Genomic DNA, 19658 nt, shown 5'->3' with positions numbered 1-19658 from the left:
TGAAATACTACTGTTTCCATAAGGCATGTTATATATTAAAAGGAAGTTGTTACTTTGGAAGTTCAGCCAATGATAAACAAAAGTCCAAAGAATTAAGAGGAGTTCCCAAACTTTTTCATATGACTGTATACTGTATATACATTGTAGAAGAAGTAGCATTCGCAGGGCTTATGAAAACTAAAAATGTATTTATTATTAAATGGCACAAAGTAACTTTCAGAAAGGCTGGGTCAATGAAAACAGTAGCACTCCAGTATTATTGAAAAAAGTGAAAAACTTTACTAAAGTGCCTAAAGGCAACGTTTCAGGCTACTCTAGACCTAGGGTCACCTATTTCAAATAATACAGGAGTGCTGCTGTTCATTGATCTATGTAATTTTGCCCTGGCAGAAGGGAACAGCTTGTACCTGGGGCTGCAAAGAGCCGTTTCAACTTTGATGCACACATGAACTGAATTTTTTGAGAAAGGCTGGGGTTACAGATAAAACATTAGTGTGTAATTTATAATAAATAATTTTTTTGTTTTCGTAAGACCTGCAAGTGCCACTTCTTCTACAAGGTATATGGAAATTTACTGTGGTGTGCACCCAGGCAGGTCCAGAACTAGGGGTAGGGACAAGAGGCATGTGCCTAGGGTGCAACAGCATGTGAAGCCGGCACTCACCTTCGCCAATAGTCACTGAGGCTGGGTGCTAGCCAGGTAAAGCATACAATCCAAAAAATGAATGAAGCACTCACGGCAGATTTTTCTTAAAAAACTTTTTACTGGATCATGCAAACATCTGTTAAATATATTGCAATATATGGACAAACAATCCCTGTGTTGTTTAAAGGGTAAGGCATTTTTTAGTAGCAGTATGCACAAAATGTCTCTGTCTTAAATATATTGATAATGGGTTGAGTGCAGAGGACCTCTTGTAGTTGACTATATGTATTTTGTGGTCACACCCTCATTGCACCCCCGCCTAATGGTTTTAAAAAATAGTGGTGAGCACAACTTTCCCTTGTTTGTTATATATATATACACATACACATATATTTGGGCAAGGCACTGCAAACTGTGGCAAAACATTTCCTAACGAAAGGCCATCCGCTACCTTCTTTTAGATGTATGGCGATTGACTTTCAACCCCCTCTAGTTCGAGGTGGTAATCGAAACCAAGCTCTATTGAGACTCGAATCAAGATGGATCTACAAACTCGACACTGTGGCCCCCCGTGGCCTTAATGAGACACTTCCCTTAGGATGTTTCCTTTAACATAATTTGATGAAATCCCCTATTATTTCCCTGCTAGCCCAGAACTCTGAACACTTTCTATTGTTTAATCCTGTATGCACCAATGTACATGTTTCATTCTGTGATAATCATGTCAAATGTATTAGATTTTGATTGTTTCTTGGTTGCTCTATCTGGAGACATCTCTGTTACTTACTTTCAACTTCTTGGCTACCTTTCTGCTTTTAACACAGACCTTGCTTTTAACTCTTTTTTCACGCATTTTGCCTTACCTCAGATGCCCCCTTATCTGTCTCTGGATAGCAGGTGTACCCAGAGAATGCCTAAATGGGTAGCAGGTGTACCCAGAGATTGCCTAAATGGGTAGCAGGCGTACCCCATAGGACCTTAATAATGAGGCCGTTGCAATCTGGACAAACCCGCTGTGGCGATTGAGGGGGGACCTACACCAGGGGCACTAGAAGTGAGGTAACAGGATTATGTGACATAGCGCATAGACCATGCTAGTTCGTTTGGTTTATGGCTTTGCGGTTTCCCTTGGATACGCACCAGCGCACCTCCGGTGCACTGGGCTCGCATCAGACCTGGCTACCACTTACAGTCTTTCTTTGCGCAAATTATGAGACAAACACGGTTTTGACGGACACCGGTGGGGGCTGCCTGTGATACCTCACAGGGATGCGGCTACCGGTTCTGTCTCCCTGCCTCACCACAGCGTTTCTCTATGTGCGAACCGCATTGGTTACCTAGCAACGGTAAACAGCGCTCGCTGTCACTGACCCTGCTAGCAACTTCCGGGTTGCTGACTCACCGCTGACAGCCTGGAGGACGTGGCAGTTCCAAATCATTCCACTACCCACCAGGGTTGACGACTAAGACTAAGTGCAGCAACTGGCAGATTTCTCTATATGGTAAGGGGGCCTGGTATGGGCTGTGCGCATCTTTTTCTTTCACTATACACTCTTTTCTCTACCTCACGGTGGTTGCTAGGCACCCTAGCAACAAGGGTTTTGGCGCCATTTTGTGTATTTAAACTGGCTGTTTGTGTTTTGGCACTGTTCTCACCCTGACGAAGATTCCAATACGGAATCGAAACGTTGGTCCACCAATTAACCTTGAATATGACTAGATGACGTGTGTATCCTGATTATTTGTGGAGTGCGGTCACCTATGGGATATTTACATATATATATATATATATATATATATATATATATATATATACTGTATATATATATATATATATATACACATATATGTATATATATATATATATATATATATATATATATATATATATATATATATATATATATATATATATATATATATATATATATATACACACACACACACACACAAACATACATACATACATAAAAACAAATATTTTCCCCAAATATTATTATTACGTTCATTCTGATTTTATTTCACTACATCAAATTCCCATTATATTTGTATTTTCTTATGGGGCTATATTGTTTATTAATACATGTTTTTAATTGAATGGAAAATAAAAATGCTGATGCAAGGCTCTTTACTCAGGTACCAGGAAAATGCATTTTTTCTTTATATGATTTTAGAAGCATTACATTTAAATTAGATCTAATGTTTGCAATATGTGAAGCTGATTGTATTATTATAAAAACTGCAGATCACTGCATCAGTTTGTATGTTAAATGTAAGCTGTTTTGTAAATATACCAAAGATTTCTTTACAATTATATTTATGAGTGTACTTATTAAAAGCAACTAGGTTCTAAACCCTCAATTGCCATAATTTTGTGTATTTATTTTTTTCTCGTACAAATTTAAACGACCCGTACAACCCGTTGAGTTATAAAAACTCAATTCGAATTTAAAAAATTTGATTCAAAGGCTACAAACATCACCAAATTTATCCCTGGACCTCTCCCATTGACGTATCCAGTAATTCGGCAGGTTTTAGGTGACGAATAGTCGAATTTGAGTTCTTAAAGGGTCAGAGTATGGTAAATCTCAAAATTCTAATTAAAAGGCTGTGACAGGGTGTTTGGGAAACACCACTGTCTTAGAGCAAAAGACACATAAAAGAGTGAATTTCAACTGCATTGTATGTGCTGCAAAGGAATATTTGGCTCAGGTAGGGTTAATATTCCCTCTCAGCCAGGTAATTAAGTGGCAGCTGAGAGAGGATCTACCTGGCAATATAAAGGGCTGTGTGAGCACAGTTCAGGGCTCTCCAGGGAAGTGAGGTGCTGTGAGAGACAGAGCTGGGCAGAAGGAGCTTTTCCGCCAGCAAGAGAGTTCCAGAGCTTGGAGCCTAAATCCCTTGTGGGGAAAGAAAGAGAAAAGGACTGGCAGAGGCTAGTGAGTCTGAGTCCCAGGAGGGTAAGCCAGCAGGGCTGAGTGTGAAGCCCAAATACTTCAAGGTGCAAGAGGGTGAGATTTTCCCTTGATGGTGAGCGACCAGAGGGGGGAAAACCCTGAATGTTTGGCAGTGTATTTACTGAACTGTACCCTGCATTTTCTACAGTGAAATTGAACTGTTACCTGAACATTTTTCTGTTGCCTTTTTTGTTGGGAATGTCCAGTGCTTAATAAAGCTGTGTTTTTGTCGGAAGCCTTGGTGTCCCTGTCTCTAAGCTCAAAAATCCTATGCTACCTGCCTACCAAACGCTAATTCCCCCATAAAAGTGCATGTGCAGGCCAGTGGCATGTCACAACGCGTATCGAGTTTGGATAATTCCCAATTTCGAATTTGAGAGTTTTGACCAAAAAAAATAATTTGAAATTTTGAATTTGAATTTTCACTTCGGCCTTTAATAAATCTGCCCCTTAAAGTTTGTATCTATTCATCCAGCACCTACAAATAAACTATTTATTGGCAACAAATGTTCTATTGTGTATGAGAAAGGTTATCAGTTTATAGTCATGTAGAAAGCCATGAATTTAGCTCCTGTTCATTCTCCTGTGTAAGAACTAAACCCATTGTATGCTGCACAGCTTATCTGTTAGCTGCTGTGCAAATAGGAACCTTTTTGCCTAATGGCACCTGGGTTTTGTAGCAGCTACATAAAATCAGAAGGTACCCTGCCATAAACAATACAGAGAACTGCTAAAACACTTAAATTGTGTAATCGCTAAAAAAATTCCTTCATATGTATTTTGGAGCAATTACACAATTTAAGTGTTTTAGTTGAGACAATTCTCAGTATTGTCTATGGTAATGTTTTTTCAGGCATTTTGTAGTCATAACAAAATACGGGTAGCACTGTGTGTCGTTGCTCTATGCATATTAAGAGACATGGGCAGATAGGCTGCTAACTTGGTCCATCATTAAGCAACTGTGCCTGCTCACCTCAGCAGATACCTCCATTAAGGGAGTCCTCAGAAGCACAGAAGACAGCAACAGGTAAATTTCTGTCCTGTACCAGTGATGGCATATAATACATAGGAGAGACCGGAATCCAAACACCAGAGAGAAGTTGAATGTTGTTAATGTGTCTTGGCCTCTAAGATTATCTACAAGAGATTCAGATATATCATACACTATTTTTGCTTTAAGAGTTATCTACTTAATATTTACATTTTCAGTGAAATGGCTTTTTGCATATTTTAAATATACATTGTATATCTACAATATGAAACTAAATACTAAAGTTATTCAATATATTTAAATCATATGTTTTAAAAAAGGCACTGACAGAGGAAGCAAATGCTTACATGGTTGCTATGGATGCACAAAATTCAGAATAACCATTATGTACTGCTACTGACCCATTAGCAAATGCAACTCATACGTGTTGTTTTCCACACAAGCTCCTGCTTTTGTCACATTGCTGAAGCGAGCAAGTAATGTCCTGTTTTGAAGAAGGTGTCCCACTAGCCTCATGCCCAGGTCTACGCTGGAAGGATGGACAGAGGGCTGGATAAACAGCAGAAACCAGTCAGGCCCAAGAGCTGACAATACTTCCTCTTGTTGCCTTGGAGTCAGATTAGTATCAGCAGAAGAAAGAGACAGATTGCTACATTATTAATATAGGAAAAATTTCAATATTTATCCCTAGATGTGATATGTGATGTTGACAAGAATTTAACAGAATACTTTATTTGTACTCAAATCTACAATTATCAGAGCTATATAATGTTGGGGCCTGTATGAACACTAAAAATATTTTGCATGCAATCAGTGTGGCATACAAACAATGGCTACCTATTAATTTATTACTATCCAGCAATTTATGTTCATTTTTTTGTAACCACTAGGATTCACCCATTAGCTTAAACAATACATAAAGTTCTTTAACAAAAAACATTGAGAAACATAAGGCCTACAAATACACTCTTTTGATCCCATTTGGTAACAATGAGTCAGATCCTTTGCAGGCAGGTGAGACATTTCTGGGGATGTTGGTTTGGGTGGTGGTGGTGGGACTAAGGCTGTATGGACAAAAAACTGGACTTTGTAAACTGGCCTTTGATTTGCTTTGATAGAAAGTTGACATAGAACAGACGGATGGACTCTGCGGGCTGGAGGGTAAATGGGTGGGTTTGTGGGATTTTTTGTTTTGTTTCATGATTTATGAATTGTTTATGATATGTTTGATTATTAAATGTAAAGTGATTTTATAACTAAAAAATTCATATGCAGGCAAGTGTAGTACATCAATACTTCATTATTGCTGCAAAAAAACTTGCACATCTTTGTGTTTCCACCTACTGCAACTATTCAGCTAAGGAATATGGCACATGGGGAGATCATTTACCTACAGGAAATCTGAGCTACCTGCGATGACAACTCTCTGGCGATGAGTACATGTGTAGTGCTTTAGTAAATTGAGTGTCACCATCTTTACTAAGAGCTTATTCTAATATGTATTTGTGCTCCGGAGGAGACCTTTCTCTCAGGTGTAAAGCCCTCGCAACAGTGTGGAGGCAGGGTGTAATGGAACTGTAACAAAGTGCAATGCACAATAATTGGGCGCCAGTGGCTCTTCATGCTTAACCAGAGAACATAGTTTTTTCAACAACTTCATCCACGTAGGTGTTCATAGAAATCAACAGGACTCTCCACATCCCTAAGTCTGTACACTTAGTCCCTACTTCTGGGCAATTAGCACCCGGGATCTTAATCCCTCTGACTCTCCTCATTGGAGCCTTAGGCTGTTCAACTAAATAACCTATCACTCCTAGAGTGATCTATTACAGAGTATAGCTTATCCTTTACTAGGCCTAATGTACTTAGGTTCCACTAACCATTCCCTTACTGCCTGCTTAGTAAGGGCTAAAACAATGGACCTCGAGCACATGGATACCCAGACCTTTAGTTTAAGGCAGAATAATAACACTGGGTATTTGCCTGCCAATATTAAGGGTGGCTTATTTACAAGACCCCTACACATGATTCATATGATTTAGCGCAGGAGATTTCCACTGACACCAATGCAAAGGTATTTTGGGGATATATGTCATCTGATGGTAATGCAACACTAACGTGTACCATCACATTATGTCTACCATGACTATATATTCTTGGCAACAAATGTTCTTTTTATATGAGAATAGTTATGCTGTGAAAAAGGAGCCTTTTTGGCTAAAGGTAGCTATACACATTAGGATACATGGGCAGATAACCTGTTGATGCTGTCTGAAGAGGCCAAATTGCGATTTTAGATCTGATCTATCCTGTTTCTTTGGGAGTTACCCAAATTCCCTCCCAACGTACCCCAGTCTCCTAATCGTTATATAAATTCCCCCAGTTTGTAGCATTTCTTTTTGAATGCTCATTGTGCATGTGAGAATTCAGTTCCGCATTAAAAAAAACCCTTCTGCATGCGCAGTGAGCATTTACTGAAGTCGCTGCTCATTGTCTGCATTTGAAGTGATGTCATTTGGGATCCCTCTCAAGCAACACCCCAAAGATTTTGGCGGCCTGCTGTTGCAACTATGTCTCCAGGAACTTCAACTCAAAAGGTTGATAGCTCTGCATGTGTTGAAGCTTTATTCAGCTTGAATAGCTGCCCCATGGCTTCCCAGCAGCTTAATTATATAAATTACAGTAGTGTTTCTTAAGGAAACACAATTTTTTCTAATGTAGGGTAACATATTTTAATGAGGTGCATATAAATTCTGTGAATTTTTTTGGTGTTTCTGTTCCTTTAAAGAAACATAATCTAGTCGCACATGATCTTCATGCAATGCAGTCCAAAAGATGCAACAGAACAAGCTATTGCTGAAAACATGTCCCACATCAGTCATTTATTTGAATAAAAACAAAAGCAAACATGCTATATGGTGGGGCACATAGCTGCTATTTAGTATATTTTTATGATTATAAGCTTTATTGAAAATATCAGTATGTATAGTTAATCTAAATTCACTGTACATCCTTCTATTGTACATCTCTGTAGAATACGTTGGCATCTTAGAAATACTTTTTTTTACATTGTTAACTCTTGATACTACCATAAACTTACTGAAAAGCCACCAATAGAGGTATCATACCACACACTGCTTCAAGTATAGGCAATAATTTGTAAGCCGAAACATATGGGGGTCATTTAGAAAGCTATATTAACAAGAAATGTTCTGTCTATGTTTCCCATCATTTTCAAAGTATTTGTTTTTTATCACTTATAAAACAAAGAATAAAGAGGGAGTTGTGTCTTATCATTGCCTTATAAATAACTCATGGTGCAGAACTATGTGAATTCACTTAATGACTCTTCCTTCTGTGTCAAATATAACAACCGCACTGTCACAAGATTAGTCTGTTTTATAAGTATTCATTGAAAGTTCTAGCTCCCATGTGCATACTCACTGTTTAGACAAAGATGAAGTAGGCGGGCATATAATCCTGATCAGCATGAGCAGGAGCTGGTTTCGAAGCCAAATCAGTCTCCCAGAATCTGCACAGGTATCTGAGGGGATCATAAGCAGACAGGATAGAAAGAGGAGAAAAATACACAAAAACAGTCAAGGCTTTTAAACCTTTAGAAAAAACACAAAATAAACTGATAAATACAATTGTGGTACTGAACACAACTGTACTGAAGTGTAAAGCGTATATTTATGTATGTATGTTTCTTGAATGTACATTATTTTCAGACTCTGACCTTACATGGAATATCACATCATCTACATCTTTTAGTGTTATATAGGTCATTGTCACTGGTCATGTCTTGTCATATTTCTTAAAAGTTGCATCCAGCAGTTGCTAGCTCATGCTACAGCTTCACTTTAAAGTTAGAATGAGCAAAAAAATGCACCCATCTCTAAATGTAATTTTATAATTCTGCTTATGTCATTTTATATAATAATATAAAATATAATAATAATTTACAATGTTATTCTGAAAATATTTCATGCATAACAGAAACATCTAACATATTACTGGTATCATGGTAGGGACCCTTATTTCTTTCCCGTCTGTACTGTATTTATTAGTATCTACTCAGATGTAATAACCTTCAGTTGGGGTTTCCTGTGGGTAAAGCTGTTTCTCATCAATTGATGTACCAGGCAATGTGCTGACCAGAAAGAGCCCAAGCCTGTAAGAAAGAGAGGGAAAAAAATAACAGACTTCCTGCACAAAACCTCCCTATAGACACTTTCACTCATTCCTAGTTCTATGACTGGTATCCATTCCTGATAGACAGAGTGAGAATAAAAATCAATCATCTCCCAGCTGTAAATAAAAAATAAAGTTTACAATATGTATTTTCTATTCCTGACAGCAATGAATGTGATATGTATTAATTTGCTATTGAAATGCATCTGTTACATTTACAAAACAACTTTATTGTCCCAGCCATATACAATATAAAAATCTGATAACAGTATGCTTCTGAGGTGTGTAATAAAGCAAATGTAAAAAATATCATTAAAAGCAATTGAAACTACTGCACATCTGTTTGCCCTTAACCTGAAAAGTTAACATTTAATTTTAGCCTGCATTACATGTACAGGAGTGCACAGTTACATATTAAAGCTCCATACTGGTAGTTCTTCAACATTTTTTCTTTTTGGTATCTGTTAAGGGCACACCTATCCCCTTTCACTGACTACTGTTAATTTGTATCAACAGCCAGCTGTCCTCAGCCTGCATCCTCCAAACCCCAAAATTCCCTGCACACATGATTTTATTAAGGAAAGGAACATCACAGGGCAATGCATTGTGGGTTATGTAGTTCCTGCATGCTGTCTGTAAGCTGCGGAGAAGTTGTTACAATTTGTAGCAGGAGTGTTTTAGTCCCTCCTTCCCAGCAAGGGTTTCAAATGATGCAGAAAGAGAAGAACTGTTACACAGCTGGATTTCAGTATAGACAATGGCATTTATTCATTCTTTCTGAAGAAATGGGTAATTAGGGGTTTCTGTGTTATGTGGGCTTCTTTCAGTGGCGGAACTACCTGGGGAGCTGGGGGTGCAGCCCGCGCGCCACTGAAATTGCGGGCGGTATGGAGGGGGCGGGGTCCGGCTGTGCATCACGCACCAGGGCCCGCCCCCCTCTAGTTATGCTACTGGCTTCTTTATCAAATTTTGGTTTGGAAGCCGGAGCTCCCCTTTAAAGAGAACTTTTGGAATTGATACAATAGTTACCAATACTCCAGAGATGTTGCTGAGAAATGGATCAACTAAATGTTGCAAAATTATAACCGTTTAGAGTCGCCCACTGAATTACTAAGCTGCAGGTATTGAAAAAACTTCAAAAAATGTAAAGTAATTGAAAAAAGTCTTTATTCTGGTGAACAATCTGAAAACAATTGAACTGAAAAAAAGTGTTTGGAAAGTGAACAACCCCTTTAACCCATTGTTCAGTGTTCACATCAATAGAGAGCTTTACTGATCAGATACAGATCACATTGGCTAGGGTTTCAGACAGTTTCATATATGATTACTATGCATCAAGTGATCATTTTCCCACTTTCCATTTGTCCTCCTGCATTTTTTGTCCATCCAACTACTGTGCCTTAGCTTACCCTGCCTTTTATATATCATCCGGCTTTAGGAAGGGGAGTGATCTGATCATCGGAAAGACTGGAAAAGTGCATGGAGCATGCTGGGAGCCCCAGATTACATTTGGGAAAGGTGGAGAATCTAGAAAACCCAAGGGTTTGGCACTCTAACTGAGGGAGGGGTACAAAGGTTATATCAGATCCTCTGTTGCCCCTCCCAAGGAGAGACTATGCAATTTTTACATATAATGAAAAATAGACCCCTACATCTCTCATAAAACCACAGAGGAGAGTCCCCATGTTTTTCTACCCTTCTAGAACTTAAGTGGTCTTAGATTCAGGGAGTGCAATCCAGCCTTAGAAGATAACACCAGAAAAAAAGTTATAAAAATATAAATATCAATGCCCTTTTGGAAAAGTTCTTCAAGATTCCTTTAACTTACCTAGATATATCATTCTTGTTGAAGCAAGAATTTAAACACAAGTTTAAAAGGTTGCATATGAGGGTGGCTTTCACTTGTGTCACACGAAGGTCATTGAGGAGGAAAATTAGACTTGGAACAAGCTGCAGCTGTTGGATGATTTCTGTGTCTCTGTGATAAGAATATGATACCAAATACTATTATAATCATTGTAAACATACTCCTTGATGCTATACAATTTCTGTTATTTTTTATAACTTGCAAAACAATCTTTTTGTATAGGTGTAGGACTTAGGGTTACTGTAAATAACATATTCCTGTGCAGAGAATCATCTTGTCAGCTTTTATTTTTGGTTGTGACTTTTTTAGAGAAATGAATATGATCTATTTAAAAACAAAAGGTGGACTGTAACATAAATGGAGCTGCTTAGGGTGTATAAAACAACAACATTACTATGGCTTAGAGCTCATTTCTACATAATACATGAACATGGCCTATGTAATAAATGATGATAGGTTGGTACAGGTCTAGTCACCTATAGCAACAAACCAACAGGTAGCATTTACTGGTCACTTGTTTAAATTACATTACCTAGGAAAAAGTTTTATCACTTTGATTTGTTCTTTTTATTGTTATTTTTCCAAATATTTGATGATGCACAAATGCCAATTTAACTGTTGAACTTGATAGTTTAAAGTTGTTTGGTACTAAAACCCGTCCTGTGCTGTATCTCAATCATTATGAGACTTCATGAAACCATTTGTTTTTATCTTAAAATATCATAATATGTCAGAATGCATTACACATCAAAAATATGAATCTATTTAGGAAGAACTGCAATTTAACCCCCATATGTAATAAAAAGCACAAAGTTTGCCCAGATACAGTAAACCATGTTACCAATGAGATGTTTGCTTTTAAACAGGTGACCAGTAAATGTTACCTGCTGATTGGTTGCTAAAGGTGATAAATATGAGAGAAAACTTTACTCCTGATAATTTATAACCCCCTTAGTGTTACCCATGGCATCTTAAAACTTCTTCAAGGTGAGTCAGCAGAGACACATCCAGATCCCCTGGTACCTCCAGCCAGAGCTGCAGAAGAACAAATGGATACTTAGATGCATAAATAAGATGCCAGTCGCTAAACGAGATATACAAAGCTTCATACGCATGTGGAATATATTTAAACATCAGTTGCATACATGGATATTTTGATATTTTTGAAAACCACGACTTAATTTCTATATCTAAACCAAAGTTTCACCAAGACTAGTATTTATGCAATTTCCAATAATTGTATTATAATAAATTTATTGTAATTTAATAAATGTATGTCATCAGTAATAATAAATGTTATTGAACGGCCTAGTTGTGAGAATGGCACAAGAGAGATGCCCTTATTAATATGGATTTCTTGTGACCCAGTGTTTATTTAGAAACATTACCAGTGATGTTGCCCAGAGCAACCAATCAGCAATTAGATTTCAATAGATAGAAAACAAAAGCAAATATCGGATGGTAATGTTTCACTCCACTTTTTACACAGCATGATAAATAGACCCCTAAATGTAAGAGATTCCTTACCCCTGTTTTTTTTTGTCTCAGATTCTTGTTATAACCAATATTCAGCAGAACAATAAGCCCTGGTATACCTGATGTGTTCTTTTGTCTGAACTGAAATAATTTATTTGAAATGTATTCTTTGTCAGGGCCTGCATGGTCTAGAAGCGGAGGACCTTGGGTTTGCAAGACAGCAATCCTGCTTATTGAGCCATAGGCAGCTGCATGATCTCAACATTTTAATTAATGATGATGTAAAAAAAAATTTAAAACAATTGAAGTTCCCTGCTTCTTTGGCATTTTCACGAGCGTTGTTTAGATATCTGATCTCACTGAGAGATTTCAACCAATCTATCTAACTGATTCCAATAAGAGTCAGCAATTTACATTACAATCATGCATTCCATAAATGAGCATTTTACTTTAGTTTTAGTGCTCACCTGAAAGTTACACAGTATATGTTTCACTGCAGAAAAGTTCAAAGGTCTTGCAGGCCCAACACTTACATCAGCAGTGCCTGTAATGGTTAGTATGAGCTGAAATATCCGTGGATTCAAAATACAGGACTTGCGTCTTAATAAGTATGCCAGAAGCTGTAAACAAAGTCAGCATATCTGGTGTTAGTACAGGAATACATTTTTCAGAGCTAAATAGCCAGCATTTCTGTGTAAAGTTTGTGTTTGTAAGAAATCAATGTATTTCCTTCGGTTTGCAGCAATTTGATCCCCTGAACAATGGCCCTGTGAATTTAAAAGTGTTTACTTCTAATTTCCAATTAGCCATAAGGCAATCAGGAAGATTTTACAATTTGAATTATGTAGACAAGTATGGATAACTGAGAAAGAATTAAAAAGTCAGAATCTGTTGTACACAGTAGAGTTAATTATAAAGTCTATTTGTTTTATGTTAATTTTAGAACACAGCAATATTAAAAACAAAAGTGCAATAATAAAATGGATATATCCATGTTTATATCATGTGAAATAACATTTTGATGTGAAGTTAAACTAGATGAATGAAATTTCTTTTAAAGCAATTCATTGAAAGTCTTTCTTGACATAGATGCTGCTGATTTAACATAGATTACCAATATACTGTTCTGTATATGAATCTGCTGTCTAGGTGTTCAGTAATTTGGTACTGCTAATGTCTTCTGTCCCGTACAGAACAAAATATCCTCAGAGTCCTATCTGCGCAATACAAAAAAGCTATCGAAAGATGAAGAGGGACAACCAGCACAGCAGTCTCTCCCAGTGTCACCAAGAAGTTTATAATCCAGGACAAACTTGTTCCAGGGAGATTCGTTTTCAAATTCTGATTAGTCGGAGCTTCAATTACACCAAATGAAATACAGAAGATGGGCCACTAGGTTCCCATAAACGTTCTAAATGTCTTAATTGCTCCTGTAAAATTTCCATTTCATAAAGATCCCGGCTGTATTTATTAAATCCAGTAACCTAATTACACCCATCCATCCTCTTTAATCTTTTTCATTGCAGTCATAAAAAATTCATAGGAGAAACAGTATTGGTTTAATAGCTGAAAGGAGGAAGGTGAGTGAAGCAGGTAGGGATGCAAAGAAGAAAATTAATGCATAGGAGATGTTTAAGGACATGTGTATGAAATATGGAAGCAAGCAATAAAATGGGATTTTTGCAACATACTGCTTTGAAGTAAAGCCTGCACACCCAGAGGCTTCACACACTGTGAATTTTACTAGCTCTAATAATAATTCATACTATTGCTCTTTACAAACCTATCCATTCCCTCTACCCCTCTCCACATGTTGTTTAACAGCACTACTAGTCTACAAATTGTTTCTGCACAACAGGGGAATGAATGGCTAACCCTTGAGGGCCACAAACAGGCCAGGATTTAGGGATATACTGTACCTATATAAATTACTACATCACCTGACTCTAGCAGGTATATTAATCTAAATCATGAACTATTTATTCCCAACCCTACTTAAGAATATCTAGCAACATTTAATAAAACTGCTCATGTTGCTGTATAAACCTGCTCATTGTAATTTTTACCACTGATTCACATATTTGCTCTATGCAATCATTTGTAAGCATACGTCAGTTTCTCTGTAGAGTACTGTACAGATTAGATGATTTTTATTTACCTCCATTACAATTATAAACAGCAAAACTCTTCACAGAATCATTCAGAAAGTTTCTTGTAATCCTTAAATACATTTTTAGATTAATTTAGATAAATTGTACACTACCAACCGGATAGCTGCTGAAATGTCAAACTAGAGAACAGATGAACAAAAAGTTAAGTAATTTAAAAACCGCAAAAAAAAAATAAACAATGAAGGCCAATTGCAAATTCGCCCAGAATATCGCTGCCTATATTATACTAAACGCTTTAAGGTGAATTGTCCCCTTAAGGCTTCTGTGGCATTTCCTACTGTATTAAATTAATGGACATTCATGGAGATATCTTGATGTTGGCAGAGGTGTAACTACCAGGGGCGAAGGGGGTGCGATCACAGCCGGGCCCACATCCCCTCATAAAGCCCCATATAGCTTTTTATACCACATAAAACCCATAGTAATATAAAAACATAAATTAGGGTAATTACAGCAAAATTCTTTAAAAGTTACAGTACCTGATATCCATCAATATGTTGCATAAGTTGTTCTGCCAGAAGACTGCTGCTCAGAACAGACACAAGTGCTTTTATAGCAGCATATAGGGCCTGGTCATCACTTGACATGGAAATCAAGCTGAGCATTACTGCTGGACCCCCAATGTAATTGAGAGAGTCAGCAGCTGGTGTGGAGTTAAAGACTCGTACTCCTAGTATGGAAAAGATAGACCAATTCATTAGAGAATGAGAATACAGAAGGGCGTGGCAGCGATCATACACGTTAAACTTGTAATGTCACTAAGGTCCAAAATACTAAGGGATTAACTACACAAGAGACTTTGGTGGGATACCCATGCAACTGAAAGAGGTTCAAGAGGTTTTGTTGGATACTACAAAGTCTGATGATTCCTGCTGCATTGTAAAATCTGATGAGATGAAGTGTTAGGGTTACTTTTTAGTATTCTTTTACATCAAACAATCCTTTTTTTATTCAGTCACAAGAAAAAAGTTTGTGCAACTCTATATAGTCAGATGAAAATGCAGGTTATAACTCTCCCTAGCAACAGCTGAGTTGTGTCAGAAGGCAAATCTTACATATAGTTTACAGAACAGATTTTAATATTAGATACATTACTTTGTAAATGCTTCTGAATTGAGCAAAATGAACTAAAATAAATGAATGATAGTTTTCTGAGGTAAGCTGTGACATACATAGCCAGTGACAATACACAAATATCTCTTACCCTTAGTTTGCACAGTTACAGCACCAAGAGTACGTGCTGTACCATGTAGATGTAAAGCCAAATTTCTTGACAAGAAGATAGGGGTTGAATTATCCCTTGATGGGACACCAAACTGTAAGAGACAAAAGCATCAACGTCTTTATGATACAATAATTATATAAAGAGGCACAAAATACCCATTTTAATAAATCTACAATGACTGACTACAAATTATGCACAAGACTATACTTGGCCTACAGAAAGATTATTTCCCAGTAAGGAGATAACCCATAGAACACCTCAGCTTTTCAGATACCTCTTTAGCTATATGTCGCCCGTCAACCTCATTATACATGTCTCTGATCTCGGTGACAGTGCTGAGGTAAGAGTTGAGGACATTTACACCAAAGACAATCTTCTCCTCTGTTACAATAGTAGTTGCACCTAAGAAAAAGGAATAACTGATTTAGAAAATACATTTAAACATATTTTTCATAGAATCAAAGTAAAAATTTCTAAATTTGCCTCACAATGTATCCTCCCAGCACTAATCAACTTATGATTTCTGTCTTAGAACTCCTCCCAGCTCACTGCTTACCAGAAATAGCAGATTTCCCATTGGTATATTATTTAAGGGTTTATAGTTATTTGCTGCAGACACAATTAATGATAGGAGGTAGAAAGGTGGAGTCCGCCACAAGAATACAAAGGTGCAGGTGGAGTAAAGGGGAATGTAGGTGATTTAGGCAAGCAATGTTGGGCTTCTGAGATGTAAAGCTGCTTCTCAGAAAGGCATGTTTTTGTCACATAAAAGGAATGGTTTATTAAAATGGTGTAAATACCCAGCTAGCCTTTAAAATTGTAGTACATACCTAACTAGTCTTTAAAATACAGTGCATACCAACTAGCATTTAAAATGCTCAGCCATTATTTTTAGAGTATTACTGGGGAGGAAATTTTAGCTACACAGGACAAAGGATTTGATTTTATATTTAGAATTTGCATGTTTATTTATCAAGTTTCTCTTTCATTAAAGTTACTTCCCCCATTCCTACCATGTTGTTTCTGAACTTTAGGAAACAAGTGATATATAAAGTAGAATGTATAGCTAAAAACACAGGTTGCACCTTCCTTATTCTGGTGTGCATATTTTTCATATTTTTTAATTTTTGTTAAGTTTGTTACTTATGGTGCCACACAGAGTACTTTAAAGGAAGAAGATGTGTTTCAGCTCTACCGCATACCTACATACATCAGTTATATTCTAAAGTTCAGAAACAACCTTGGTTAATGTTTCTGAATTTGAATTTTCTGGATCTATGTAATAAAATATTCAGCACCAGCAGTGTATCGGTTTGTGCAGATATGTATATGCAGAGTAGTAAATGCTAGTAGAGCAAGTATGCAATTACAGTTGCATATGCTTTTACTGTGTTCACTGGCTGATCCTGCTAACCTCAAGATTATTATTATTGTTAATAATGTTATGATGTAATGCTCATGGATTTATTGTCTCGAAAAAAGTGTCTTTCCACTGGCCTTTATTTCAAAACGGCTTCAGCCTCATAATGATTGCATTCCCAATGATTCTATACGGGAACAGATCTTGAACAGGGATCACTGAATGGGAAATCAATAACCCACTTTAAACAACAGCCTCCTCCCACAACACTACACCTTCGCCCTATACTTATGAGTGACAAGTAATAACGGAACACATTAATATCTATTTCAACCTCTGATCTGTGCTGAGAAAGAGAACTGGAAATGCAAAACAAGGATCCAGTGCTGGGAATACTGCACACATTATGAGGTGAGTATAATGATGCAAAATAAAGCACAATTGCACACAAACTATAGACATAACATTTACACATTGACTGAATGTACAGTCTAGTTTTTTTGTCTTTAACCTGCTATGAATTCATTCTCTAAGTAACATTCTTAATAATGAAGTCTTTATTCAGTAAGCTACTAGATATGTTTCTTTGTTCATAATTAAGTATATTTTCAATAGTTTTTACTCCCTGCTCTAGACAAGAAAATTAAAACTGTTTCATTTTATAATTTCCTGAAAATAAACCACTTTTTGGTCCTCCTAAGTAGAGAAGATGATAAAAAAAGACTCTCCTGATCTCAAAACCTAACAAAGGCTGCAGCTCAGGAAAGGAAGGGCTTTGTTTATATAGAACTCCTTAATACTAATGTGCTCATGTTGAGCAAACACTGGGGGGGGGGGGGGGGCAGGACACACATCTAGATGCTTACAAGGCCACCCATGGGGATTATAGTAGTGGTACAAGGGAGCAGTGAGCAACCATGCAAATGGGCCTGGGAAGGGGGCAAGTTCAGTGGAGAAGGGGCTGGTGTCTGAGTGCATATTGAGCCCCCATAGGTCTCCTATTACATGCTGTGAGCATTTATCATTTTGTATACATACTATGCAAACTTTGGAGTCCAAAGGCATGAATCATGAAAATGATCTTTCTTTATTTATATGAATTGTATAACAATTGACAAGTCAAAATCCTTCAAGAGGATACATAGAAAGGTTATTATATTATTGAAATAATATTAATAACATAGATTATTAATAACAAGATAGTAGCAAATACTTAGTAGTAGGTAGGGCTTTTCTTACTGTGTTTGTTTTGTTTGTGAATAGGGATGTAGCGAACTGTTCGCCGGCGAACTTGTTCGCGCGAACTTGTTCGCGTCCGCCGAATGTTCGCGAACGTCGCGCGACGTTCGCATTTTGCGTTCGCGTTCGATTCGAATACAAATCGTTCGACCATTCGACCATTCGAATTCCTTCGACCGCTAAAAATCGAACGATTTCCATTCGTTCGAATGATTGTAAGCATTCGATCGAATGAAAAGCATTCGATCGAATGAAAAGCATTCGATCGAATGCTTCGATCGTTTGATTCGAATGAAAATTGTTCGATCGAACGATTAAAATCCTTTGATCGTTCGAATCGAACGATTTTAGCGGGTGTTCGAAGTTCGCAAACTGTTCGCGAACGTTCGCATTTTTTGCCGGTGTTCGCGAACGGCGTTCGCGAACACCAAATCGGCAGTTCGCTACATCCCTATTTGTGAAACCTTTTTCTAAATAAAATGAAATTGTACTGACCAGTCTTAAAGTTTCCACAGTAGGAAGGGCCAAGTTTCAGAAGCAAACGCAGGGTCTCCTCAGATAGAACGTCCTCAAACAGGTAAGACTGTCCCAGCCTCCACAACAGAGAACTATGTTGGTGCCAAATCTGTGGTGTGCCAAGGAATGCATGAATGTCTACTAGAGCTGAGGGGTCCAAAGAGGAAATGGCCCCTGGCAAGCGCTGCACATAATGGATCTTTACAGAGAGAGAGAGAGAAAACAGATCAAAGGAGATTTGCATGATTTGTGAGTATTGATGAACGAAATTTTGGGCATAATTGATGCCCATAGACTCCGATGGGTGAATAAAATTGTTGGGTGATAAAAAAATTTGGTGAACCGCATAGACTTCACATCACATTCACCCATCACTACGTGTGAGTATTAATCTCTAGTTATATTAGACCAATGCCACATTCTAAAGAAAGGACATGCAAAAACAGACATACAAACTTCACACTCAACTAGTGTTAGAAGCTGAAGTCAAACATTTATTATATTTTTTTCTTTAAATGGCATTGATTCTGATGCATGGCATCAAACGCGGCATTAGCAAGTATGGTCAGTTGCTGACCAAGCATTAAAAGAGGCAATGCTTCCAACCATAATCCAGTTGATCACAGTATAAAGATCAATACAACTTTGGCATCTACATGTGCCCAAGCCCCACACATTAAGGCTCTACATAGCCTAGAAATCATTCATGTTACATAATTACTGAATCCTCCACAAATTCTTCTTATATTTATGCAAATCATTTGTGGAGGATTCTGTATTTGCCATTTCTAAAATTATGAACTATGTGCATAATTGAATGCTTATAATCTGCGTTAGCGCAATTCTCCTTCGTAAACTTTTGTCAAACACTTGAAGCTGTCAAATCAGAAAATTAATAAAAAGCACAAAACGTTTTACCCCTTCCAAATTGTAATCTGTGTTAGCACAATTTTCCTTCGTAAACTTTTGTCAAATATTTGAAGCTGTCTGATCAGAAAATTAATAAAAAGGCACAA

General features: G+C 37.3%; 1 protein-coding gene across 3 annotated transcripts in view; it reads right to left on the bottom strand.

Annotated features, from left to right (window-relative positions):
* wdfy4.L (WDFY family member 4 L homeolog) overlaps positions 1-19658 on the bottom strand; it is a 167917-nt gene that overhangs the window by 94041 nt on the left and 54218 nt on the right. For all 3 annotated transcript variants that reach the window (XM_018225614.2, XM_018225612.2, XM_041569128.1), the window contains 11 exons: positions 18622-18841; positions 15802-15929; positions 15507-15618; positions 14782-14972; positions 12599-12751; positions 11617-11690; positions 10617-10766; positions 8686-8768; positions 8039-8138; positions 4996-5201; positions 4577-4740 (listed from right to left, as the gene is read on the bottom strand). In XM_018225614.2, coding sequence (XP_018081103.1) covers positions 4577-4740; positions 4996-5201; positions 8039-8138; positions 8686-8768; positions 10617-10766; positions 11617-11690; positions 12599-12751; positions 14782-14972; positions 15507-15618; positions 15802-15929; positions 18622-18841 — 1581 coding nt within the window. The remainder of the gene's footprint in view (positions 1-4576; positions 4741-4995; positions 5202-8038; positions 8139-8685; positions 8769-10616; positions 10767-11616; positions 11691-12598; positions 12752-14781; positions 14973-15506; positions 15619-15801; positions 15930-18621; positions 18842-19658) is intronic.

The sequence above is a fragment of the Xenopus laevis genome, chromosome 7L (genome assembly GCF_017654675.1).
Source record: "Xenopus laevis strain J_2021 chromosome 7L, Xenopus_laevis_v10.1, whole genome shotgun sequence".
Lineage (NCBI taxonomy): Eukaryota > Metazoa > Chordata > Amphibia > Anura > Pipidae > Xenopus > Xenopus laevis.
Note: the sequence above shows the minus strand (reverse complement) of the source record. Positions and strands in the feature narration are given on the sequence as shown.